The sequence below is a fragment of the Sebastes fasciatus genome, chromosome 12 (genome assembly GCF_043250625.1).
Source record: "Sebastes fasciatus isolate fSebFas1 chromosome 12, fSebFas1.pri, whole genome shotgun sequence".
Classification (NCBI taxonomy): Eukaryota; Metazoa; Chordata; class Actinopteri; order Perciformes; family Sebastidae; genus Sebastes; species Sebastes fasciatus.
The window spans coordinates 11,436,618-11,456,705 of record NC_133806.1 but is presented as its reverse complement, the minus strand read 5'-3'; the positions used below and the strand labels follow the sequence as shown (position 1 = coordinate 11,456,705).

At 38.5% G+C, this 20,088-nt stretch overlaps 1 protein-coding gene across 1 annotated transcript in view; it reads left to right on the top strand.

The window, feature by feature from the left end:
• The window catches only part of grik3 (glutamate ionotropic receptor kainate type subunit 3), a 113,440-nt gene that overhangs the window by 89,869 nt on the left and 3,483 nt on the right, over positions 1 to 20,088 (top strand). The window contains exons 11-15 of the mRNA XM_074653104.1: positions 1,318 to 1,541; positions 8,239 to 8,357; positions 14,760 to 14,977; positions 18,701 to 18,926; positions 19,182 to 19,432. Coding sequence (XP_074509205.1) covers positions 1,318 to 1,541; positions 8,239 to 8,357; positions 14,760 to 14,977; positions 18,701 to 18,926; positions 19,182 to 19,432 — 1,038 coding nt within the window. The remainder of the gene's footprint in view (positions 1 to 1,317; positions 1,542 to 8,238; positions 8,358 to 14,759; positions 14,978 to 18,700; positions 18,927 to 19,181; positions 19,433 to 20,088) is intronic.

Below are 20,088 nucleotides of genomic sequence, written 5' to 3'. Positions count from 1 at the left end.
ATCTCGTTACAATGGCACCTGGTAGTGGGTGGAATATATTAGACAGCAAGTGGGCATTTCGATTTTTGTGATGGAAGAAGAAAAAATGTCTAAGCGTAAGGATGTGAGACTTTTACAAGGGCCAAATTGTGATGGCTAGTCGACTGGGTCAGAGCATCTCCAAAACTGCAGCTCTTGTGGGATGTTCCCGGTCTGCAGTGGTCAGGACCTACCAAAAGTGGTCCAAGGAAGGAAAACCGGTGAACCGGTGAACCGGCGACAGTGTCAGACCCAAGGCATCATTGATGCACGTGGGGAGCGAAGGCTGGCACCGTGTTGTCCGATCCAATAGAAGAGCTACTGTAGCTCAAATTGCTGAAAAAGTTAATGCTGGTTCCGATAGAAAGGTGTCAGAACACACAATGCATCGCAGTTTGTTGCGTATTGGGCTGCGTAGCCGCAGACCGGTCAGGGTGCCCATGCTGTCCTAATATGATGGCTGCCCGTTGTATATATATATATATATATATATATATACTGTATATACATACATATACATACACACATATATATACTGTATGTATTGTCATACAGTATATTATAGTGTGTATCCAAACGTATAAATAAAACACAAACCGTATATAGCCCAGTTGCAACCTCCCAATAAATAATTCACAGTATCAATGATAAAACATGATGAAGAGTCCACAGCCATACTAGAGGCTGTGTGAGACAGGGCTTGGGCATGGTCTTTTTACAGATTACATGCTAACATGCTTATCACAATGATAACATGCAGTATGTTTAATGTTTACCATCTTCACCATCTCATTTTTGCCTGTTAGGATGTTAATATTTTCTAATTTGTACGAAAAGAACAGTTGAGGCTGATGGGAATGCCATTCATTTTGCAAGTATTTCGTCATAAACCAAAGTATTTGACAAATTACAATTTAATCTGATGGTAGTGCTAAATGAAAAGTTAAGGAAGAAGTTAACAAAAGTCATCCTGAGGGGGACAAGAATGTCTGTACCAAATTTAATGGTAATTCATTCAATAGTTGTTGAGACATTTTGCTCAAAGCGACAAATGTCAACCTCATGGTGGCACTAGAGGAGAAGTCAGGGGATCACTAAAGTCATTAGGATTCAAATTCTGGGAAACATGAATATCTGCCAAACCAAATTAGATACGGTATTTCTGCCCTGATCAAAGTGGTGGACTGACAGACAGACATTGCTACCTCTCGAGCAACGCAGCAAGCTTGGCCAAAAAAACACTGCCAATATTAAAATAGGAATCTCAGCAATTCTCTATTTATGTTTTTTCCGCTACAGAGAGCAGACTTGGCAGTGGCTCCTCTCACCATCACCTACATGCGTGAAAAGGTCATCGACTTCTCCAAGCCCTTCATGAGCATGGGCATCAGCATCGTGTACCGCAAACCCAACACCACCAACAACGGCTTCTTCTCCTTCCTGAACCCTATGACTCCTGACATCTGGGTCTACATCCTCTTGGCCTACCTGGGTGTTAGCTGTGTTCTTTTTGTCATTGCCAGGTAAGTCCTCAACTTGCATACTGTTTGGCGTATCAGGGTCTTTCTGCAACTACTGTCACTTTTCACTCTCCCAAATAAAAAATAAAAAAATAAAACTCTATGAATTTTAATTTTAACCATCAGAGTATGTAAAACATAAAAACAGGTACACAAAATTACACGTCGTTAAGATTTTAATCAGTAAAATTTTATAATTTAAGGTTTTTATCACTTGTTCTTACTAAATGTCATAATATTTTAAGACATTTAAATTAATTTTCATCAAGCTTTGTGCATCATTGTAAATATTGATATTATTTTTTTTTCTAAAAATAGGGGATTTCATGATTTTCCCTACACTCTGAAAAATTTAGACAGTAACCACACTGTATGTCAGTCTTCATACACAAAAAAATATAAAATGTGTTGTTTTTTATGACAGATATTGCAGTTGTCTTGTTGCGGAAATGACATTTTTGCTAATATTGCAGATAAATGGCAGCTAGCAATGTCTGCTATATTAACTTTGACTCTTACCATCTAATATACATGAATTCAACAGTAATATTAAGTTATTTTTAGTTGAAAATACAGAGTTACTAAGCTGTATGGTAAGGACACACAATAAATACTTCAGAAAAAATGTGACCTTGATTTTGAGGGTCGCCTTTATGGGTGGCCCATCCATGTGCTCCCCTGCTAACTTCTGTTTCCGTAGAAACTAAATTTGTTTGCCTTTGAATCAAACTTTTACTATGGTATTTGTTAAGTGTCGCGGTAAGGACTGATTAATGTGGGACAGGTGCATTTTGATGAAAAAATCATATAAATTATTTGTAAACAAATTAATATTTTTAATATGGTGTAAAGCAATATGTATATTAAACTATTCCATTTTAAATAATGTCATATTATAATTGAATTAGCTAATTTTACGTATCTCAACATTGAAACCACAGATGTGGGACATGAAGAAAATTGGTGTTTGGACCCATTAATTCCCCTCAAATTTGTTTAAATCACTTTTTAGTTGTACAGTTTTTTAGTAATTATGTTTATGTTAAGATGGGTAATAACACTGTGTATATATTTATCAATCATTGCATTGCAAATTTTAACAAAAATCCAAAAAATGTCATTGCTGGGACTTAAAAATGCCCGCAGTTGCAGAAACACCCATTGTCCTTCATCCATTTCTCCTTGAGGTCTCTCAATAGACATAGTAATTTACGCTGTTATCATCGCAGGCTGAGATTCGAGTCCACCAGCCACTTTCTCATACTGTGTTAGCTGCTGGGTAGTGATCAAGGCAGTTATGTCTGCATGGGCTCTCTGCATCCCAGCAGTGGGAGGAGAAATAGAAAAAAAATCTTAAGTTGAGTTGCAAAGTCTCATTCAGTGGGCAATTTCTTGTTTCCTGTGTGATGTCTTTGGAATTGGCAATGCCGCTTTACGATGCACTTTAAAACGATCATTTAAAAAGAAGGACTACTTGCTGAAGAATAAAATTATAACTTAACGATCCTATTCAGCAGTACAAAGAAAAAAAAGATATACACACCTGGTTTGAAATTTCATCAGAGGAGGCTATTTATAGTTGAACATCAGCATTTACATAAAAAAATTTAATTCCTGGCAGTAATAAGTCATAAAATGATTATGGATGGGCTCTGTTTGATTGGCTTAAAAGTATCTCACTTGTAAATTTTTTTTCATGGATATAATGAATATCCTGTTAGCATCATTGTGAGTATTTCCTGCTGCTTCTCATGCAAAGTGGTGCTTGAGGAAGTTCTAGAAAAACGGGCACTGAAAGGAGTTGTGGGGCTTGAGAGCAAACAGCTGCACTCCTCTATCCTCATTGGCTGTTTCGAGACCAAACAAATTCTGGAGTGGCTTCACATAAGTACAAAATCATCTTAAATTGTTGCATCAGTTTTTTTGGAGGCCGGCCTAGATAGCTGGAAAGCTGCTGCATCCCTAAAAGTGCATTGTGAGAGTATAAAACAGACAGCGGTGAACAATAAGAGGGCTACTTCAGCACAAGTAGGTAATTTTAAATGCTGGACGGGGGTGTCACGGCATTACCAACAATATTAGGCAGAAAACACTTTGGCTTTCAAAAGCTCTGCTGCACCATAATAATTATATTGCAGGGTACCCTTACACACATTTTAGTCCGTAGTTGGAGATAAATGGCATTTAAAATATACTGTAATGCTTATGTGGCTGTGAAAAAAAACAGCTGTCCTTTGTTTTCGTGTATCAGCTTATACCTTAAAACTAAGGATGATTAAAGAGGACGTAAAAAGAGAAAATATTTTGCCTCTCTCATCCAACCAATGACTCAAATATTGGAGAAATACATCTGAAAAAAAGATTAAAAAAAAAAATAAGCTGCTCAGTATGGATTATTAGAAGATTTCTCTAACGTGTCGATTATGCTCCGCAAAGTGTGTAATGATCTAAAATATGTTTCCATGCTAAATGTTTCCAGGCTTTATACTAAGGGTTTAAGAAAATATCAAAAAAATCAAATGTTGCAATATTGTGTTTTTTGATACTGTATCGCTTTTTCATTATTAGTTTACATGCAAAGATTAACCAGTCAATACTTGATTTCATTTGCAAAGAGATAATCCCTCTCAGTGTATGTGCTCTCTAAAAGTGGTGCTGTTGATGTTACAGGGACTGTGATAAATACAAATGCAGGTGCCACTGTTCTGATTCCACAAAATAAGTCAACCTTTTTTTAATTCGGATTTTATGCATATGGTGGTGTGTTCTTTATACTATGACAGTTTTCCTAAAATTAGATTAAAAAATCGTAATATATCACAATATATTGAATAGTAACCCCTGTTTCATGATATGTATCATATGATAAGATTCTTACCAATACACAGCCCTACTTTACACAACATATTTAGCGATTTCTTAGTGACTGGAATTATGGTTTTCCCAACATGTTCAAAGTGCTAACAAAGATATTCACAAGTGTTTGACTGTAATAATGTAGAGAGATTTAAAAGTAATTATACTTGCGCTGTTGAAAAAATTTAAACTTTTACAATGAAATGTAATAATTAATATGGAACAGAATAAATTACAGCATTACTGGGGTGTGAAAATAAATGTGAACTGCAAATGTTTGGATGGCGGTACATATTGCTTCATAGAGTTGAAGTAGGTGGAAAGTCAATATAATATTTGACTTGTTGTTATGTTTGGACACCAAGCTGTTTCCAGATCACCTCCTCTACTGTATGTGTGGGCTGCATTCTTGGCCGACAGCTAATAGTGTTGTTTAGCAGACAGTTTTGTTATAGGGATGTTCAGCACGCAGTCTGAAGCAAGCTTATGGCTTTGCTTACCGACACAGCCTTTGTATAAACTAGCATGGAACCAGGGGTATTGAATCAGCATGGTACATTGTCTGTGTAGAAATTGCACTCAAAATAGTGAACAAAAGACATTGCTCTTTTCTTCATGTGTGGCCTGTTTAAGTCCAGTACATGTGTAGTTTTGAAATGAGCAGAAAGCCTCTATTTTCCATGCCTCTTCACTATCACATTTTATTTTACCATGGCTTTCAATTTAACATTAAAGTCAAACAAAATGAGACTAAAGGAACTAAATGAGATGGCAGGGAGAACCACATTTGTACAACAGCTGCCCAAGGCCTCTCTGATGTCTGCAAATGTTATTAAGGGGAATGTTAAGAGGAACACTTTGAGATGAAAACACTAGTTTTAATGCACAAGAAACTAGAGATCAAGAAACTAGAGATCATCTTGCAATGGAATCACTGCAGCCGTAACGCGTAAAGTGTGGAATGGGGGCAATGGACCCTTCCCCATTTCCTACCCAGTACTTCCGACGCCCTTGTTTGGACCACACCCATCTTCATTTTGAGCTTAACTACACACCTGTAAAGTTTGTGATGCCAAATTAGAACAGGGGAGTAAAAGAGAGGGCATATAGTGGGGGCGAAAAGTGGGAGGGCAATGGGGGGGCAATGGCCCCTTCACCTATTCTTGGTCAGACCACGCCCATTTTCAAACTCGGCCTTCATTTTGACTTTAACTACACATCTGTACAGTTTTGTGACTGTATCTTGCACGGTTGCGACGCTATCACGGTCACAAAATCTATTCTCAGACGGACATAAATACCAGACAAAGTCCTCCAAACCTTCTGTGGTAGTTCCCGCTACAGTAATGTGTCTCCAGGACCACATTTTTCCAGGATGACTCACACACACAAAGACTCACAAGGTGAAAACAATACCAGCGTCACTGTCGCGACTTGTAATAAAACTTAGGCAAGCCGGCATTGAGCAAAAGCACCCTCTTATTGTCCATCAGTTCAGATGTCTGATTGCTTAAATATGATGAGAAATGCTTTGGCTGGAAAAGACTCCACATTAGAGCCGTTTCATGATTAACCATCAGTCCTGTTCAGTGTCTGATTAAAATAGACTGCTGACATATTGGAAAATATTTCTGCAGCATGTAATTAGATTGAAGTGTATCTATCTCTTCAACAATATCAATTTCAGTCAATTAAATCTTTCTAGAGAATTCTAACAACGGTCCCTCAGATCTGAGAATATGCACTCGAGGACTCACCATTGTGTGTTTCAGTGTTGTAGACCACTTTAGCTACTTATCTGGGTTTTAATTAAATAGTTTATTTTTTTCTGTCATTAGCACTTTCTACTATATCTCATTAAAGTAACAGATATGCCACGTTTAGGGAGATACTATCTGGAGTCTACATGATCCGATTGTACTCAGCAGAGCAGCCAGAATAAAGAGCCAGAAAAAAAAATCACATTATATAAATACATTTTAAGAAGGGGGAAAGTAGTGACATTTATAATGTTTTATCTCCGAATCTGCCTCTGAAAATGGCTTGTGCAATGAAAGGTGTGCAGTCTTTTCAGCAGGTGTCAAACTAAATGGCAGAGATATGGAAAGATGCATGCTTTATGGTTTCAGAGGAGTCTTAATGCCTCACATTCTCAAACATGACATTTTATAGCCTCTGAAAAATTTGATTTCTGTGCCTCGTTGGCCACCTTTAGTACAAAACATATATGAAATAGTTGAGGGGATTTGAGGTAGGGATAAACCAGGACCAGATGACTTTATAATGTTTTGATGTGACATTTGATAATAGTTTTTATACTTATAAAACCAGTGAAACTACTGCATATAAACCTCTGGAAATGTTGTGACCGCACACAAAGTCACATTATTAATAGGGCTGTCGCGGTGAAGGAATTTCCCCTGCAGGGATAATGATTGGCTCAATTTTGCTTAATTTATTCTGATTTTAGTGCTATATAAATAAGCTGTATTGTTAGGCTGTTATTAGCTATACTGTTGCTTTTTAAATGACAAAGATGACAGATTTAAAACTAATTAAATACTTGTTTTTTTGTTAAATGCAGAACACAGAATGACAATGAGGCACACTGGGTTTTGTTTTCAGCTGAGACGCTTAGGTTGCATCTGGTTGCTGTGATACGGAATATCCGAGGAAGTAAAAATGTCGGCACAAGGTAGAGTACTTGCTGAAGCACGTAGGGAGAGAGGACGGACCTCCAGATTTATTTGTATCAATTTCTCCTCCATTGTTGTTGTTGTAGTCTATGTAGTGATGTAATGGTTGGTCTTTGCGGTATTTGTCCCCCCCCCATTGTGATTGGACGGCTGGGTAAAAAAAACTGACAGTGACGAAAGACCAGGAAAAAACACCAAACGTGCAGCACTCAGCGCAGACTATCCGCTCAAAGAATTGAAAAGAAGAAAAAACATGATCATAGCAGTTGTGGCAGTTGCTTGCCATCCTCTGCCGTTGGCTTGTCAATAGCGCGGTATTGCAATATTCCTTTTATTGCGACAGCCCTAATTATTAAAGCTGCACTAGTCAATGTTTTTTATGTAAACAATGGATCAAAAGACTGTTTGATTTGAAAGTTGTTGCTCATAGTGATGAACCCAACTCTGCACGTCCCCTCAGCTTTACACAGCTTAATGCTTTTCAGCACATTTTTTGTTTTTTATGGCCTGCAGCTTCAATGTTCGGGTTCAGTCTTACAGCTCTCCTCAATTTTGTTTCCAGCAGCCGCAGACAGCAGCTTTCAGTGAAAAATCTCTAATAAACCGACATAACGCTGACCGGCCAGCACCAAACGGCAGACAAACAAAACTAGCTTAACTGGTGAACAAAGTGGATGTAAAGAGCTTGATATTTTTCTTAGGAGTACTGTAGGTGGTGACCAAATCAGAGGGAATATCGGAAGTTATCAGGTGGCCACAAACACAACTCCAATATAATGCTAGTATTGCTCTGTATTTGCTGGATATTTAAATAGGCAACATGTTGCTAAGATTTTTGCCGCAACAACTTTGTCAAGGTTGTATTTACAGCTTGTTCTGCTATCACCAAGTGGTCAACAAATCAGTTAATGCTGCTTTAACAACTGCTTTGTAGAGCTGCTGCTCGACTGCAGTCGTACTATAGCTTTGTTACGGAACTCTAAAATAGCTGTAACTCTCAGAATAGCTCTCATGCTGATATAATTCAGTTTTTGAGTTTCTTCGTGAGGAACAAATGGTGTTCAAGAAGCAAAAAATCTTGCATTTTCTCAGATTTCATAAAGATAAAGATTTAAAAACAGCCTTCTAACTTCTTTTCTCGTTCCCAGGTTCAGCCCATATGAATGGTACGACGCCCATCCTTGTAACCCCGGATCAGATGTGGTGGAGAACAACTTCACCCTCCTCAACAGTTTCTGGTTTGGAGTCGGTTCCTTAATGCAACAAGGTACGACGGCGCACACATCCTCTTCCCTGTCAGAAACAATACTATCATACCATCCCTATTTCCCCGTGCACTGCTAGCTCCCACTTTCTACCTCTTTAACTGACAAGCTCCATGATTTCCATTCCGTGACTGTTTCATAAGACATTTACCTGTCAAGAACAACTGCGGAGCTCAGCCTTACATGACAAAGGAAGGCTGTTGTCACCTACCTGCTGTTTAAAAAGGGAAGAGTAGGTGCCAGGCACTTGTCAGAGATTGTCAGGTAAGGATGGGAAATATTGCTGCATTTATTTCCCCCATAACGCAGTCGCTGGCCCTGCTCAAGAGCTTTCTGAGTGTTGGGACGAAAAAGGCTAAGTTGCGCAACATGTCTGACAAATGCCAGCTGTCAGCCATGCTAGAGCTGGCTGGTGTGATGTTTTCAGGCGTTGTGTGAGAGAGAATCCCTCCGTCTCACTATTAACTGTCCAACAAGTTGCCTACCAATTAAATGTCACTGCGATCTTGTTTGATACTGATGTATAATTTTGAATCCAGTAGAAGCTTCTTTCAGCACAAGAAGCGAACATGTATTGCTAAACCTCCCACTGCAGATTTAATTCTACCTTTTGACTAAAAAAAAACAAAGGGATACAAATAGGTTTTCACTTGCTAGGTGTCCCTTAAAGAGATAGGTAAGCAAAGGAAGGCCCAGGAATAACATAATGAAGTCAACTGTGGAGGAAAAAAGACCCTAGTAATAAAATGCTTAACCTCAATGTAACAAGACAAATCAAGGAGGCTTAGCGAGACTCGACAGTGGATCTTTGCCCATAAGGATAGCAAACACATTCAGCAATTCATTAAGCACAAAAGCTCGGCAGCACTCTTGTGAAACTGCATAGCAGCTCTGCCAATTTGCCGGTGCAGGCAGAGGGCTGTGAGTGGAGCACCAGCGTGCCGTGAGGGAGAGGAGGGAGAGAATCAAAACAAAATGAGCTAGTTAGTAGCCTTTATTATTAAGCTAAACTGGGGAGAATTCCCTATTATAATGTGTATCATGGCTCACAGTGTTGTCTGTCAATGCCTGAGCTCCAGTGTTTCTCATATTTACAGTCGCTAACTGAAACCTGAGTTCCCTGAATAAAATAAAATCACATTGGGATATCAAAGTTAATAAGAAGTGCATGTGCATTATGGAGATACAGTATGATGCGCGTTTCTTTATGTTGCATAACTGTTTCTACATGGTTTTTAAATTTAGTATTGTCAAAAAATATCTTGACAATGATCTTGAACGTATGATTTGTCTGAGTTTAAATTTGACAGGCTGATTCTGGCTTACCGTGACACCCATTTGTGCCGCAGCACCTTGTAACACATGCTGCACGGTGGTATCTGCATCGAGGTATATTTTGTCTGTGTCACATAAACAGCCCTCCTCTGCTCGTCTGCCAAACACGGTGACAGCAGCTGAGACGGAAGCCATTTCCTTGACATGTTTAAAATGCAAATGGACGTGTTTGAGGAGATCCAAAAAAAAAAAGAAATCCACCAGCTTGTCTGTGGGAGGGAGGTGTCATAGAGAAGACAAAGAACGCAAAATATGAGGAGGTGCAAAAGCAAACACTTTGTGTACTTCAAATGCGTTCCTGGGGGTCTCAGTAGGCTGTTGCTCACAACAAACATATGTCTGATCATTTCCTGTAAATTGGTTTCCCCCACATAAAATAATTTTAGAAAGCCTGTTTGATTTACGAGTTGACTTATTCCCAATTCTCTCATTCTCACTGACATTATTCCTTGATTTTCTACAATATATTTCTACTCTAAACATTACCAAGATGCATAGTTTAAAGCCTAAAATATTGTACTCTTTATTTGGTTCTTTATGCGAGAACTAATATGCGCTGACATTTTGTCTGTGGTTAAGAAACTGCAGTTTGCCCCTTCTTGAGATTCAGATCAAGATTTACTTGCGACGCAATAAACATTTCCATTCACAAGTGTCATTATTCAAAAGCAATTAACAACAAGTAAAAGCCTCAAGCTTTGAAAAGGAGTTATTGTGCGATGACTCCACAGAGGGAATGCTAAGTGCAGGTAATCATTCTCAGGGGAAAGCCTAGTTCTCTCATGTTAAGGTGAGCCATAGCTAGTGGGCAGAAACACTACAGAGAACCGGGACGACACGTTTAGCACGATGCACGACTGAATCCACAGAGAACAGCCTGTTTTACCCAGACTGACAATTCAAAAAGCATCCTTGGATACAAAACATTACGTTCATTTATTCAAAAGGAGAAATGTCAGAGTGACTTCTTCATGATCTCCTCTTAAGATGCGTGCTGTAGTGGTTATAGACATGTTGTATCCATTATACTTATATATTAACTCCCCTATTGTGTATAGTATTCACAGATGTCGCAAGAAAAGACGCACACACAAGAAATGAATGGACCACTGGAATTCGACCTCAGACAACATTAAGTCTGAAAACACTGACAGTGCTAGTTAATTAAAAACATTGCAGTATGCAGTACAGAGAAACTGTTGAAAACTAAACTGGAAAGGGAAAGCCTCAAAACGCCATGTTCACCTATATATACAAATCATAAGACTGGATGATACAACAAATCTAATTGGAGTTAAAAATGCAACAGCACAGTTTTTCTCAACTAAAATAATCTTAACATTTCAAAAGTCTACTTTTTAATATAATCAACAAATAAACTCTCTAAAGCCTTTTGAAGCTTGTAAATGGACCTTGAGCTAAGATTTCGAACCCTCTCCTGAGAAATTTAGATTTTCTAAATTATGGCAAACAAGACTGAGGGGATGTTTTGCACTACCCCTACTACGAGTAAATGCTAAGATTAGCTTATCTCATATTTAATATTTCATTTGTATTTTCGCTCCTGTTTAAACCGACAAATCGAGCAATAACAGAAGACACAAATTGTGTTTGTTACTGCTGGATGTTTACATCGTGTTGGTGATTGGGAGTTATGGTGAACGTTTGCTAGGCTGCATTAGCGTATGTATCTAACATGAACTACTTCATTGCTTGTTTTCCGTGTACAACAATATAATGTTATATGCTATATAACGCCCTTAAAAATAAAAATCTCGGTTTTTCATTAATATATTTATTCACTTTATTTCTGAGAGTCAGATGAGAAGATCAACCACTCTCACAGCTGTCAGTTACTGCTAAGTATGGAGTCATTAGTTTAGCATAAAGACTGGCTCTCTCTACACATCAGAGCGGCAGATATGGGTCATTGGCAAAACGTCAATGCCGCGCCCTTTTTGGGAGGGTAGAAAACCCAAGATCCAATTTGACATGTGTTTGGATTGTAATTTTTACAAATTTGGATACATTTATTGCTTCTTAAACAAACATCTGTTTTATATACTGTACATGTCTAATAAGTATTTTGCCTGGATGTCGGCGTGAGCGTTCGTGATACCTTACTAAATTAAAGTTTGATCGCCATCATGTCCCTTCAGTCTACCCACGTCTAACACAGTCGATGGTTGCTTATTCAGACATCTATACATATTTGATTGAATCACGTTAGGCTAAGTGTCGTCTGTAAATAACCAACATGTTAATAGCCAATTGTTTGCTCAAGCAAACGTTAGCTAGCCATCGTAGTCACTGTTACCAGCATCTCTTAGAGATTTACTACACAGACAGTGAATATTCACGTAACTTATGTGCCTGAAATTTTAGTGTGAAAGCCTTGGTTGTAAAAAGAGAGCGCAGCCTTGGCGATGACGCGATGCTGCTAACTTGGAGCCATAAAGCCCCTCTATTATATATTTTTTCGGACATGGCAGAGAAACAAATTAGCGTTTTTGGATTTATTTTTAGTGCAACCAACTATACAGCAATGCTTCGGCATAGCGTTATAACTGTGACTAGTTTGTTTAAAGTAGAAGTTTGGAGACATTGGTCAACTTCCTATGTTAACGCTGTTGCTGTCTATGCGGTGATGTAGGACTGTTTTACCCCAAAAGGGGGCGTGGTGATGATTACTCTGGATGATGTACGGCTGATCTGATATGTCGGTAAAGTTTTACGGTTTACTAATTTAGCGCTGATTTTGCAGGTCTTTTGTTCATCTAACATTTTCTTGTACTTTTTCGTGTTTCTTCACCAGTGACTTTGTGAATCACTCTTAAATCAACTAATATGTTATTATACGGATTTATTAGTTTTGATTACAAGTAAATTCCTGAACCTGGTTTCCAAATTAAAAATGTCTATTTTGCCACAACACATATCCCACACTGATACTTGCACTTCAGTGTTTTCTAATAGTATGTATAGTTGTAGGCAGCTATTTACAGCATTTATGTGAATGAGCAGTGCAACAGTCAGTGAGATAGATATGATGTTTTGGTTACTGAAATAGAATCAGTATCGTCTTTCCTGAAAGAACATTTATATTTCCTTGGTTTACAAGACATGAGTCCTTCCTCAAGGAAATGTATGGCATATTGACACCGTTTTATTTCCCTGGCACCATATGACTGATCTGCTTTTTGTATTTATTAGTGCTCTGATGCAGCGCCATATACTGTTCCCTGCTGACAACAGCACTTTATTGTGTGGAATTCAATTGAGTTACCCGTTGCTTCACTTCATTTTTAGTGCAACAAGAGAATGCATCTGGATCTTCCCGCTGTGAAGTCACAGTGAATTAAGGAATGCTACTGTCTTCCCTTGTTTGTAACCATGTAGAGTATTTGTCAAACCACAAAGGACAAATCCAATCAAATTTGGGAGAAGAGGTTAAAGAGCTGACCACTCTGCCCCCCTTCTGTGGGCTTGTTACTCTTTAGAATTGCCCTCATAAATCTTCTCAGTAAAGTAACAGAGTGCACAAAGCACAAGGGTATTTTAAAGGTTGTCAGAGATGAGATATAAAGTAACTTTAACACCAGTCAGTGAGCCATTGTAAACATAGTATTGCTCAGCAGAGGACCACTCAAAGTCAAGGCTGATGCTGAAGCGTACTGTCAGTCTGGCTATGTACTACTAGCTTGATCTTTCTTTTTCTATGTTTCATACTGTAATGCTTTGTTTGCAAAACATAAATCTGACACAGTGGCATAATGGGAACATGCAAGGGAACTGTCTGAATTATACAGTAGTGATGTGAATTACATATTTCAAATGGTTCATCAAAACTCATTTCAGACAAAGGATTCAGTAATAGACTAGAATCAACTGTAAATGATATTAATCAATCAATTAGTCTTCCATGTTATAGTGCTTATGATAAATGCAGCAAATACTGGTCTTAAACTACACCATACTAGAAATATTGATAACGCAATTGATCATCGGAGGTTGTACCGGGCTCAGAAGACCTAAGGAATCCATTGGTATCAAACAAGTCATACTCTCTCGTCGCGAAGGAGGCTAAATAACGCGCTAAATTTTGGCGAGGAAAAACTGGCATGGCCATTTTCAAAGGGCTCCCTTGACCTCTGACCTCAAGATATGTGAATGAAAATGGGTTCTATGGGTACCCACGAGTGTCCCCTTTATAGACATGCCCACTTTATGATAATCACATGCAGTTTGGGGCAAGTTATAGTCAAGTCAGCAAACTGACACACTGACAGCTGTTGTTGCCTGTTGGGCTCGAGTTTGCAATGTTAGGATTTGAGCATATTTTTTATGTTAAAGGCAGTACCTGTGAGGGCTTCTGGACAATAGCTGTCATGGTTTAGTGTTGTTAATTGATTTACAATAACAAAAATATACATACATTTGCATAAAGCAGCATATTTGCCCATTCCCATGTTGATAAGAGTATTGCATACTTGACAAATCTCCCTTTAATGTACATTTTGACAGATAAAGAAATGTGTGATTAATTGCGATTAATCATGGACAATCATGCGATTAATCTCAATTAAATATTTTAATCGATTGACAGCCCTAGTTATTCAATTTCCTCATTACAAGCTTTTGATACACATCATTTTTTCAATCAAAACACATTTTGTTTTTGATATAAGTTAGATCTCAAATCAACATATATTGATAGTCCTCTGTGAGTGTGATTGAGTACATAGTGAGTTAGTTGAATTATTGCTGTTATATTATTATTGCTGTCAACAATAAAGGCTTACATGAGCTGCTGAGAAAGGCTCTTGTACCTGTATAATGTAGAAGCCTATTGCTGCTCTGATCTGCCCATTCTGAATTCTTAGCTTAGAGTTTGGCTAAACTGCCAAACTGGCTTCATTTTCAGTGGCACTGCCAAAAACATTTGCAGGCTAATTAACAAAAACTCAAGCAATCGTGTTTCTGCATTTGTTTAATTCAGTTACAGTGTTGGCAGGTACAGTTTCATCTAGATAATTGCTTAATAGTCTCTCACTTTGTGTTGCTTACAGGCTCAGAACTGATGCCCAAAGCCCTGTCGACCAGGATCATCGGTGGGATCTGGTGGTTCTTCACACTCATCATCATATCATCCTACACAGCTAATTTAGCCGCTTTCCTCACCGTGGAGAGAATGGACTCGCCTGTGGACTCAGCCGATGACATCGCTAAGCAGACCAAGATTGAATACGGTGTGGTCAAAGATGGCGCAACCATGACTTTCTTCAAGGTATAGTACTCACAATAAAGAGTATATATGATTGGGTCAAGCTGCTGTTATCATTATGAAGATTTAAATGAATAAAAAAAAATACAAGTTAGTTAAATTACTGAAGGTACTATGCAGATATAGAATAAAATATACCAACCACAATATAGTCACTGAAATTGGTCTCATCATGTACTTTACAGTGTGAAAAGAGTCGTACAGTAGCTGAAACATACCAAGCACAAACATGTACAGTAATAATAATGATGTAAAATGTATGGTAAGAAATTAGTTGTAAGTAGTTATTAAGTTGACTTTGTCAGAAAACTTTTTTTATATATATAGTAGGTCTATGTTTCCAAAGGAAAAAAAAAATCTATATATACGTATATGTATTTATATTTCTAGTTAGATCTTAATTCCCACAGCAAAGGCAAAGTCTTCAGCTTCTCCACTTCTCTACACTGTTTGATGTGTTTCTCCATAATGATTTTTTTATTCCGAAGTTTCAGCGTGCCTGCAGGGTCTTTGACTTTATTTTATTATTTTGAGCTTTGCTTTAGATGCTGCTGCTACTGTGGTGCTGAATAACACATGTAACAGAGTTACAGTTTCTCTGAGTAAGAAAATGAAAACACTGCACATTTCTATGGAAGGCAGTCCATAAGTTTATGACATTCAATAGCGAGAAAAGAAACAAATTGATTCTTCCAGGGCATCTTTCTGCCCTAGTTTTAATGCCCCCAAAAAATGTGTAGTGGAGCTCATAAAGACTGCATGCCTCATTGTTGGATCTGCTGAATGGGGTGTATACTGAATCCCCCAGTTAGGTTTTTTTGCTGATATCAAGTAGGTTCAAAACAATAGTAGTGTCTTGGAATTGTACCCACACTAATCACGATACTGGAAGATTGCTTACTTTTTGCATTGCATCTTGTGAATACGAAATGTCCTGTAATGATAATTAGCGTGCCTGGATCCAACTCAACTAAAAAAAAGAAATCAGCCATCCGTTCCTCTGAATAGCCATGTAAAGGAAGTTTTTTTTCGTTCATTCTGTGTACTTTGATAAATTCTAGTTGTGATTGTAGCGTCATAAATAGAAGGAGAAACAGGTGTTTAATTACCTCATCAGAGTCGCATGGCTCAAGTGCCCTCTGCTCCCCCTTGCACTTACAGAAAAGCCTAATGATGTCGATTCAATGAGGCGGAGAAGCATGATAAATACTGAGGAGACCGGGGAGTAGATAAAATGCTTTGCAGATGTACGTAACAGGATGGATTTAGTCATAAACTCATTTTTCGGTGACATACTAAACTGTCTGTGTTTTTCCTCTCGATTCTACTCAAATGTGATATTAGTTGTGGCTTGAGAAGAGTCCACTCAAGTAACTAGCCACCAGATAGCAGATGGTTAGTCATAATCCACAAGGGGCAAAACATTAGCCTGTAGGCTTTTGGTCCAATTTGTTTGCGATTTCTGACTAGAATCACCACTTCCACCACCTTCACAAGACATTGGATGGGTGTAGAAATTTCTCCTTGGAATTTTCTTGCAACGTCTACTAGATACATTAACTACTTCAACAGCAAACAAATACTGGTGGCTGACCTGAGGCCTGTACTATGAAGCAAGTTCAACATACCCAGGGTATCTTCTTGTTATCTGGCTTAACTAACCCTAACAAACGTGATTCTGCTAAGCGTTCCTACGATGGTGGTTATCAACTCAGTTAATCAACAATCTCAATCTGGCTATGAGCGCGTTCACATGAAAGAGGTGGTGTTTGCAGCATATGACCAATCACAGACGTGGACAAGTCTACTGTCAGCAGAGCGGCACATTTTACAAACAGAGCACACTATAATATTAGACAAATATGAAGAAATTAAACACATAATCCTGACTAATTGTAACACAGTTGAAGCTGCCAAATGCAGGAAGACAAAATTGCAGATGTTTGAATGCATAAATGAATTGATTTATTAATTTAACAGAATACTCAAAAGTTAGATATAGTCATCTAGATGGGACAGTGATATTATAAAAAGCTTTCAGAACATAATGGATGAATAGATTACACTTCATTATGCCCTTTGACAAAGTTGTGGCGTGTATGACTATTTCAGCCTTCTTTCAGCTGTGTCCCCGACTCTGGCAGTGTGAAACAGACTTGAGAGCAAGTAAAAAAATAAATATGAAAACATAATTCAAAGCAGTAAGCACCCACAGCCTACAGCCAGCTGTCCTTCCTGCATTTGTCAGTTTAAACTGTGTTGCTTTCAGCCTGGATTATGACTTAAAGTTCTTTGTATTTCTGTAATATTATCATACGATCCACTAAACTTTGATTGGTCAGTAGGCGGTGCTTTTATACGAGTTGATCTCTTATCTGGAAAATAAACCTGCTCCGGAACAGGTTAGGTGTTCAGCATAAGTTACCATGACGATCTACCCCGGTAAGAAGTGAACAACCGTCACAGGACAGAAAATTCAAAGGTTAACCCAGAAGTTACCCCGCTAACCCCAAATCCTGCTTCGTAGTACAGGCCTCAGGAACTCTGATAGCCAACAAGAAGACAATATACTGTACAACAAAACAAACACGTTGTATTAAAAACACAATCAGAGGTTTGTAGCCACTGCTGGCTAGGAGGTTGCCATGTCACCTGAAAGCCCTCTAATGAGGAGCTGTTGTTTTGTTAAATTGCACATTGTATGGAGAGCAATTAAGGGCAAGTCAATTGCTTCAAAAGAAAGTAGCTTTCACCAACTGTTAAAAGGTTGAAGGAAATTGGTGGTTGTGCAGCACGCCATTTTGCACGCTTAGAAGAGATAAGGGATCTATGGGGAAGCTTTCTTTATGTCTTTGGATTACACATTGCTGTGATGCAAACCACCATCAGCTTTACGAAGTTGCCATATGGTCCATTTTCCTTTCTGACCTCATCTACACATCTGGGAGGTACAAAAGAACAAAGAAAAACTAAATCTAGTGACAAAGATGCCAACTTGGCAACACTTGCTATACGTCCTAATTGGTACTTTTAAGTTTTAATATCATACTATCATGTCTCAGTTTTAAGCAACCAGGAGCTTGTGCTTCTACTGTAGTTACACATAATGGAGGGCTTCTTATAATAGCATATTTCACAATTTGAAATGGCTTATAGTCTTTAGACAGTAATTATCTAGGATTAGACATGGCATAAATGTGACCTCACATAAAATTGCATGAAATACCACATAGCCTGATGCAAGACTAATGGAGAGGCATTCTATTATTGCTGCTCCAGTAGCACTTATGAGAATAGATGTGCACAAAGCTTCAATTTACTGTCCTTTAATCCTGTGACAATGGAGATCTGCAGGAGTAATCATATAAATCTATTTGGGCACTGGCTAAAATCTGTATTCATAAATGCAGCAAGTGAACAAATACTTTATATGTCATCTTTTGTATTCAAGCATTCAAAAACCCCACAGGTGTAAAGTTATTCTGAAATGCGTCAGAGCTACAGAGGGACCGGTGAGATTTCAGGGTTAGCAGTATTTTCAGCTTTAACACCTTTGGCTATAATGTTTGAAAGTGATTTTGTTCAGCTCAACCTTTTTATGGTGGTAATAGCATTGTATATTCTTCAACCACTTTTTCCTCACCTGCTGAAAGAGACATTGTTCAAATAAGGTTCAAAGGCACTTTTTTTTAATTTTTTTAAACTGTCTCTTTCCATCCCTTACAGAAATCTAAGGTTTCTACTTTTGAGAAGATGTGGGCCTTTATGAGCAGCAAGCCGAGCACATCGCTGGTGAAGTCTATCGAGGATGGGATTCAGAGGGTGTTGAAGTCAGACTATGCCCTCATTATGGAGTCCACAACTATCGATTACATTACTAGGAGGAACTGTAACCTGACACAGGTGGGAGGAATCATCGACAGCAAAGGATATGGCATCGGCACTCCCCTCGGTAAGACCTATGAATACATTTCAGACTGCCAAGTAATTAAAAAAAAAAAAAATAAACCTCTTTTTTATGTGTTGCCTTTTGAAGGATGAGGTGATGGATTGCTTTTTTAGACAACGCAGCAGCATAAGACGTGTTATTTTTTTTCTTTTTAGCTACCAGTCAGACAGTATGCCACAACGTGTTTATGAACCTTATTATCACAGAATCCAGCTGGCGGTTCTTCCAAAGTAAAAACATGCCTTATGTTGCTTCCAGGCTCCCCATACAGGGACAAAATCACCATAGCAATTCTAAGCATCTTGGAGGATGGGCGCCTACACATGCTGAAGGAGAAGTGGTGGAGTGGGAGCAGCTGCTTGGATGAAGAGCGTCACGAGACAGGCCCCATGGGTATCCAGAACCTGGGTGGTATATTCATTGTGCTGGCGTCTGGCCTAGTGCTGTCGGTTTTTGTGGCGATTGCTGAATTCGTCTACAAGCTAAGGAAGACTGCAGAACGCGAGCAGGTATATGTCCCCATAAATCACATACCTAATGTGTTATTTTCTTAATTTGATCTTTACTCTGTGGTTAGGATAGATGGGAAATTAGTGTAACATTAATTTAATTACACTCCACTATAATTTAATTCCTCAATTTTAGCAAAGAAGTTGCTAACCATGCCTATTTTGCTATGATACTTATTCCACATAGCCTCTAAACCAAAGCCGTGCTCTATTCATGGCTTTTAGTTCAAACACGTTATAAAAGGATTTGCATGCCTTCGGCTAATCCCTAGGAGTACTTGGGCCATAAAACCACAACATTTACTTATTTTAACAGGCATAATTGCAAATTGGAGCATAGAGAATGAATCCATTATTAGTCATTGGAGTTGTCAGAATAGCATGAACCCTTTACTGTTGTAAATCACTAATTTGAGTCACGCTAAGTGAGCAGTTGCACGCATGCTCACGCACCATACTTGTTCAGTATTTCTGACACAGCAGCAATAATGAACCGTGTGCAGGCTACATGTGATGGTGGTGGTGGTGCGATTTGACATTGCTGACAGCCATGGACGTACACACACCAGCAGTAACACAACACGGATGTTGTGTTCTAATGCATGTTGTGCTCTTTAGACTGTCGAACACTCTCTGCTGTCAGAACAATTTAAAGC